Raw genomic sequence first — 8,580 nt, 5'->3', positions numbered from 1 at the left:
AGGACACGGTTTCATTAGTAGTTGTTATGTATTTGAGTTAAATATTTCTATTGTAAACAAAAAACTTTGAGGAACAATTATAAATTATAATTACACAGCAGATTTATCAGAAGATCGTTCGGCTGCTCAAAATAAATCACTCGATACAAATATTTTGCTAACCCTTCCCATCAACATAATTATATTTTTTTTATTAACATATGAATGTTTTTCTATGCTGAGTACATAACCAATAAAAACAGTCTTTATCATAGTACTGTGGTTTTACATAAATAAATCAGTCAACGATAGTTCATAAGGATGAATATGACACATTACTTATATTCTACACGAAAGAAAATCACAACCATTCCCTTACATTTATGCAAAACTTAAGTGCAACATCTTACATTTATGCAACCCAATCACAAGTCCGGGTGAACCTTGTCGTAAATTGCTTCATGTTGTTTATTTAACGAAATAAAAGTATCGTCCCATTTCTTTTTTAACTTTACTCACACGCACGTAAGAAGAAATGTGACGCGTGATCACTAGAATTCTAGAATTTTAACCAGCCAATAAGAGCAAGGGTTCGGCACGAAATTTCGAGCAGTACCGAAATAGTTCGTTTCGGCCAGAAATGTCCTCAGCCGAACTTTTTAGAGCTGAAAACGACGTCGTTTTGCGTCATTTAGTTCGGTTCGGTGCCCGTGTGACCACGGCTTTACAGTGCCTCGCGTTGCGTGTTTGCAACTCGAGTTGATCAGCTCTAGTTGCACAACTCGAGTTGTGAACGTGCAACACGACTTTTCAAAAGTAAGGTGCAATATATTGGTATTACGGTAGCATAACCGTAGATATGGTTATATTAACGATGGTACATCAAGAGGCACCCGTTAGCTAATAGAAATTAAACTATGTGTGTACTGTAAAACTAGATCTAAATAGCGAATTATTAGAATTATACTGTGCCGAGTTTGCAACTCGAGTTGTACAACTCGAGTAGCAGAACTCGAGTTGTACAATTCGAGTTTGTAAATATAACTCGAGTTGTACAACTCTATGGCGCCTTAAGCCGTGGTCACACGGGCACCGAACCGAACTAAATGACGCAAAACGACGTCGTTTTCAGCTCTAAAAAGTTCGGCTGAGGACATTTCTGGCCGAAACGAACTATTTCGGTACTGCTCGAAATTTTGTGCTGAACTCTCGCTCTTATTGGCTGGTTAAAATTCTAGAATTCTAGCGAGCACGCGTCACATTTCTTCTTAAGTACGTGTGAGTAAAGTTAAAAAAGAAATGGGACGATACTTTTATTTCGTTAAATAAACAACATGAAGCAATTTACGACAAGGTTCACCCGGACTTGTGATTGGGTTGCATAAATGTAAGATGTTGCACTTAAGTTTTGCATAAATGTAAGGGAATGGTTGTGATTTTCTTTCGTGTAGAATATAAGTAATGTGTCATATTCATCCTGATGAACTATCGTTGACTGATTTATTTATGTAAAACCACAGTACTATGATAAAGACTGTTTTTGTTTGTTATGTACTCAGCATAGAAAAGCATTCATATGTTAATAAAAAAAATATAATTATGTTGATGGGAAGGGTTAGCAAAATATTTGTATCGAGTGATTTATTTTGAGCAGCCGAACGATCTTCTGATAAATCTGCTGTGTAATTATAATTTATAATTGTTCCTCAAAGTTTTTTTGTTTACAATAGAAATATTTAACTCAAATACATAACAACTACTAATGAAACCGTGTCCTGTCTCTATACGTATGGTATCTAGGAAGCGAAGTTACTTCGGTGGCCGTGTGACATGTGCCACGAACCGAACCAGCCTCCGAACCGAACCGATCCTACGTCGGTTCGGCGCTCGTGTGACCACGCCTTTACAGTGCCTCGCCTTGCGCGTTCACAACTCGAGTTGTACAACTCGAGTTGCCGTGTTGTACAACTCGGCCTGGGTTTTTGATGAACTCGAGTTGCGTTACGCAAAACTAACACGGGTTCGTAAAGAAAGCAAAGTGAGTAATTGGGGTGTCTCATTTACAGAAATTTAATAATAATAATTTAAATATGTATACATATTTAAATTATATATATTGGCGAGATTTGCGCATATTCATTTCTATAAATTTAAAGAGACAAAAACAATTGTAGAATGTAAAAAGCAAACTAAAAACAATCTATATGAGAACCGAGCAGCAAAAATTTTTTTCCCAAACAGGTTTACATACGGCAGTAAAATTTGGGCTCATGATTGGCTTTAGTAATTGAGTTTTAGTAATCAAAACCTACATCATTACATTGAAAGTCAATAGTTATAATTAAAGAAATACACAAAATTTCAAAATTTTATTCAAAATGGCTTAAATTAATGAGTTTTAAGTGAGCGCCTCTTACGTTTAAACAGCAATTTTTGAATGATAACATCAGTTTTGCTACGTTATTTATAATTTTGTGTTTCTTTCTAATTATAACTATTGATTTCTATTGTAATGATGTAAGTTTTGGTTACTAAAACTCAATTACTAAAGCCAATCATGAGCCAGAATTTTATTGCCGTATGTAAACCTGTTTGGGAAAAAGAAATTCGCAGCCAGCCGGGCAACTTCTTTTTCAAATGAAAAAGAGTCATCTCTCTAGAATCTGACAAGAAACTGAATGAACACCGAAAATGAACATAGAAATTATTTCAACGGCGTTTAATGATGCACAAAAAAAATTCCATATAGCTAAAGAAAATAAAATGATGAGATGTTCTCAAGCCGAGTTGTTGAACTCGAGTTGCTGTTGAAAGAACTCGGCTTGGGTTTTGATGAACTCGAGTTGTGCAACTCGAGTTGTACAACTCGAGTTTGTAAATATAACTCGAGTTGTACAACTCGAGTTGCACAACTCGAGTTGTACAACTCGAGTTGCAAACTCGGCACAGTATAATTCTAATAATTCGCTATTAGTTCTAGTTTTACAGTACACACATAGTTTAATTTCTATTAGCTAACGGGTGCCTCTTGATGTACCATCGTTAATATAACCATATCTACGGTTATGCTACCGTAATACCAATATATTGCACCTTACTTTTGAAAAGTGTTGCGCGTTCACAACTCGAGTTGTGCAACTCGAGTTGATCAACTCGAGTTGCAAACACGCAACGCGAGGCACTGTAAGGCGCCATAGCTTTAGTTTTACAGTACATACGTATAGTCTGGTGGCCACAGGGCATTTTTGTGTCGTTTTTTTGCCAAGGTGGCACGACAATGGGGTATAACGAATCTTAGATTTAATGGATAGAATAAAACATCTCCTAACTTTTTTATTATACCTGTTGTGTTTTAGCATACTGATGCGAAGGATGTAACTTGGAAATGAATATTTCGGTGAACATTTATTTAACCGGAAACCGACTGAATCTCGATACGTTTATATAATAGCATTACGAGAATAAGGAAACAATACTACATAAGTATTGATCTCCAAAAGAGTATTACGATTATACAACATCTCCCCTTCCCGGGTTGATAAAATAAAACAGCCAAATAGCAGGCCACAAAACATGAATGGATAAAACTACTACTACAAACTACGTAAAGCAATATATGAATAAAACCATTATTTAATATAGTAATGTTGACAGGATTGTCGAAAGCATGGTGTACTATATGCAATTCACTATAGATCTAAAATTTTACGTGGCCTAATAGTTCGGCCAAAACTAGACTGCTTTGCACTATCATTTACTTTGGGAGAATCGGTTGGTTCTAACGGAACTATGTTAGTGATATTCCGCCTGACTACACTCCCCCTGCTATCCTGCACCACCACTGAACGGGGCGTTGTGGGGGAACAACCAACAACTTCAGCGTCTCGTTTCAAGTCCCGAACATGAACATTACTACCTGGACTAAGGCAAGGCGGGACTACAACACGACGTCTTTCATCAAAGTTAGCTTTACACTGAATTCGACTGAGGGACTCTTTGGTACGGACAGCTTCCAGATCTGGCTGTTTGGGAGTTAGAACTGAAGGCAGAGAGGGTAGTGTTGTGCGAATTTTGCGACTCATTAGCAGTTCACTCGGGGAGAGACCATTTTCTAGTGGAGAAGACCTGTATGCCATCAGACCTAAATAAGGATCTGGCTCTTTCTTGAGGATTTTCTTCATGGTCTGGACTGCCCGTTCAGCAGCACCATTTCCTTGTGGGTGTTTGGGAGAACTGGTGATATGTGTGAACCCGTACGCCTTAGCAAAAGACCTGAACTCATCTGAGGCGTACTGAGGGCCATTGTCCGAAATTAAAACCTCAGGGACTCCATGGCGGGCAAAAATACTCTTCATGTGTAAGATCACTTTGGAACTAGTGGTCTCTTTTAACAATGCAACTTCGATAAATCGAGAATGATAATCTACTATTAGCAAATACCACTTGCTGTCAAAAAAAAACAAATCACTGCCTAGTTTTTCCCAAGGACGGTTGGGGAATTCCGAACGGAGAAGAGGAGCTTGCTGAACATTAGACTCCTTCCTGCACGCTTCACACCTACGCACCATTTCAGCTATCTGTTGGGACATGCTAGGCCACCATACTGATTGGGCAGCTCTAGCTCGGCACTTTACAATACCAAAATGGCCACTGTGAATTTTTTCAAGGACCGAAAGACGCTCAATTTGGGGGATTACGATACGGTCATCAAAAACCAGGACACCATCAACTATAGAAAGCCTAGAGCGGCACTCAAAATAGGGACGTAGTAAAATCTCATGAGAAGGGAGGTACATAGGCCAGCCAGACCTCACATAACTGAGAAAGCGGGAGGTGACCTCATCATGCTCTTGTTGAACTTTCAACTCCTCTAAACGAGGTGATGAGGCAGTGCAATAAAGTGCTGACACAGCAAACAACTCAACATCCTCCATTAACATAACATCATCTTCACTGATAGGACCAAGAGAACGTGACAACGCGTCAGCAATAACGTTATTCTTTCCTGAGATGTGTTCAACACGGTAGTGAAACCTCATGAGACGCATTCGAAACCTCTGGATACGGGCTGGGTTTTTGTCTAATTCTATGTCGTTCAGTAGTGGGACCAAGGGCTTGTGATCGGTTTTTATCACTACTTTCAAGCCTATGATATAATCTCGAAACTTTTCGCATGCCCAGACAACACCTAAAGCTTCCTGCTCAATAGTGGCATACCGTTTCTCGGTTTCACTCAGCGCTCGAGAAGCTGCACTGACTAATCGCAACTCCCCATCATCTTGCACTTGAAACAGGGCAGCACCGATGCCACCTCGAGAGGCGTCTGTGTGTATAACTGTTTCACGTTGTGGGCTATATGGTGCAAGTTCTACTGAACGCTTCAACTCTTCCTTGACACCATTGAACGCTTGTTCCTGAGCTCTATCCCAAATCCACACAGAATTTTTGTGAAGTAACTCTCGCAATGGAGCACTGAGTTCACCAAGCTTGGTGGTGAACTTGCTGAGCTGGTTTGCCATACCTAAGAAACTACGGACATCCTTAACACAGGTTGGCTTGGCAAAACTTTCAATGCCTTGAATAGCCTCAGGGTTAGCGCGAATACCGGAAGCAGATATGACATGACCGAGAAATTTTATGCTGCTGCAGGAGAACTTGCACTTATCAACATTTAGAGTCATACCAGCCTCAATCATCCTACTCAACACAGCACGAACTCTGGCATCATGCTCAGCAGTGGATTTTCCCCATATGCACACGTCATCCATATGGACTATTACGCCTTCGAGGCCATCCAGAACTTGAGACACAATTTTGGAATACAACTCTGGGCTAGATGACAGACCGAAAGGCAACCGATTAAAAGCAAACCTACCAAATGGAGACAAGAATGTGGTTAACATTTTTGCTTTAGGGGAGAGAGGAATTTGGTAAAAACCCGAATTGGCATCAAGGACAGTAAAAACGGTACCATTTCTGAGTTTGGCAAGACTTGACTCAACGTGAGCCATTGGGTGAACCTCTCGACGGACAACTTTGTTTAATTCTGTGTAGTCAACACAAATTCGGACTTTTTTGTTGGCTTTAGGAACAACAACCATAGGGGCGCACCAATCGGTAGGCTCACTGACGGGGGACACGACACCTTTGGTAACCATATCGGCTAGCTCTTGTTTAACATTAGGCAACAACGGATAGGGCACGGACCGTGGGGTGTTGATAGCGAAGGGTCTACAGTCAGGGCGTAATTCAATGCCTACTTCCTGTTTCATCTTACCTAAGCCTTGAAAAAGTTTAGGAAACTCACTACGAAATACACAAAGTTCAGTAGTATCGTAAACAGAGTCTACATCACATTCACAAGATATCAAACCTAGTTTAACACATGCACTGCGACTAAGTAACGCTTTGGTTTGATTTACAACATACATTGTTTCACTATGACTAACGTTATTGACAGTAAGTACAGCCCTAAATGAACCTAGTACTGGTATCTTAATGTTACCCGGGCCAACAAACTGTTTCTTTGTTTTTTTAAGGGCTACATGTACACAGAGTGTACTAGGTAGTATGGAAACGTCTGCGCCGGTGTCCAATTTGAACTGAACGGGCGCATCGAGCTTGTCAACAGAGATGGTTTTTGTCCACACACCCACACTGGTGTCAGTTATTTCACCAAGGAATATGCGTTCTTCTTCTTCTACTTGGCTGATGTTGGGTTCAGATTTAGATCTACACACTTTAGCATAGTGACCGACCTTTCCACAAGATTTACAGCTAACGTCTTTGGCAGGGCATGTTCCTCTTGTATGCGTCAAATATCCACATCTGCCGCATGGAGTGTTATTACTCAGCTTGCTGACGTTACTACTCGCTAGGTGGTTGCTCCTAGACTTGGGTCTGCTGCTGCTTTGAACTCTTGAGACGGCGTCGACGGTGTCAGATTTGTTTGCCGCAGCTCCACCATGCCCAGCCAAGTCTTTCATGTGTTTGTCCACCTCTTCTGATTGTCGAGCCATGTTAATGGCAACTCCTTCTGTTAGCTGGTCCACATTCATCTTTTGCATTTCACGGCTGCAGTCAGTGTCGACGATGCCAACTACTATACGGTCTCGCATTTGCTCAGACCTGTTTGAAAACTCACACCTGTCTGCAATGTCATTAAGGGCTCGGATATATTGCTCAACTGTCTCTCCTGGCTGTTGATCGCGTCTGAAGAACCTAGCCCTTTCATAAATAATGTATTTACGTGGGGTAAAATATTGCTGAAAAGCTTCAGTGACTTTTTTGTAGCTTTTTGCATCATCAGCGGACAGACTTAGGCCATTAAATATGCCTTCACTTTTACTTCCTAGGCAGTATAAGAAACTGTCTATCTGCAACTGCTCTTCATCTTCACTGAGCTTCGCTACTGCATGATAGCGGTTCCAACGAGCAAACCATTCCGTCCAGTTTGCCGGGTCAAAGTCAAACTCCTTCGGAGGATTAAATTTTGGCATTATATGTTAGAGAACGTATCTAAATATATGCAATCAGTGTTTGTGCATCTAGAATTAGCACGTACTGGCCACCATGTTGTGTTTTAGCATACTGATGCGAAGGATGTAACTTGGAAATGAATATTTCGGTGAACATTTATTTAACCGGAAACCGACTGAATCTCGATACGTTTATATAATAGCATTACGAGAATAAGGAAACAATACTACATAAGTATTGATCTCCAAAAGAGTATTACGATTATACAACAATACCTACCGGAATTATTTTTGTCAAGCAGTGATTATTTGCCATTAAAAGATGGGTAGAAATGCATAAATGAGATTTCCCTTGCGCCATGCGCAATTAGCCAAATCAGCCAATCAGCTAGGTAAACATAAATCTATGCATTTGTTTAATACGGGGCGTATTTGCATTCACCGATAACATTTGTGCCCTTAGTCTGTTTCCGCTGTTCCGTGTTAGAAACTGCCGTATACGTCGGTTAGTAGTAGCGCAAATTTAGTATATTCTATTTAAATTGATTACTGCAGCTAGCTATTATCAGTTACATAATTCATTATAATCAAGTTTTACATGCTAAGAAGTCAACAAAGTTTTACTAACGGAAAAAAGCGATAATCCAAAGTTTTTATGAGATGTAGAGCACCATCTACAAACAGTCAGATCGCAGCTCGCAGTGTTAGTCGTATGTAAATGCCACACTGAATGCTTGAGGAAGATTGCTAGTGAGTCGAAATAACAAAGAGCTTCTCAAGTTGCAAAGAATCTCAAACCCCTGAAAAAATAAGGTGGGATGCTAGCAAACTCATTTACTTAATATTTATGAATAATTAATCAAAGATTAAATGCATTGCTTTATTGAAAATCTTGCGTTTCCTTCACTGTGTACTGTAGTCAGTTGGATCAATGAGTGATAGGTATTAAGACTTAGCTCGCCTATTTACAAAATTGGAGACTGCATTGCTCTTTGAAACGTCAAACCAATATCAACACAAGGTGTAGTACCTTTATGCAAATGTATGATTGTTATTTAACTGATGGTTTGGTTAGTTTTAAGTTACTATATTGTGTCATGCAGAACTTATCAGTACTGTATTA

At 39.8% G+C, this 8,580-nt stretch overlaps 1 protein-coding gene across 1 annotated transcript; it reads right to left on the bottom strand.

Annotated features, from left to right (window-relative positions):
• Positions 1 to 6,159: 6,159 nt before the first annotated feature.
• On the bottom strand, positions 6,160 to 7,478 carry LOC137388055 (uncharacterized). Its single transcript, XM_068074571.1, has 2 exons — positions 6,429 to 7,478; positions 6,160 to 6,210 (listed from the first exon to the last, which is right to left on the bottom strand). The coding sequence occupies exons 1-2, from the start codon at positions 7,476 to 7,478 to the stop codon at positions 6,160 to 6,162; spliced, it is 1,101 nt and encodes a 366-aa protein (XP_067930672.1).
• Between the last annotated feature and the right edge of the window lie 1,102 nt (positions 7,479 to 8,580).

This window comes from Watersipora subatra, chromosome 2 (genome assembly GCF_963576615.1).
Source record: "Watersipora subatra chromosome 2, tzWatSuba1.1, whole genome shotgun sequence".
Lineage (NCBI taxonomy): Eukaryota > Metazoa > Bryozoa > Gymnolaemata > Cheilostomatida > Watersiporidae > Watersipora > Watersipora subatra.
This window is presented reverse-complemented; position numbering and strand designations above follow the sequence as displayed.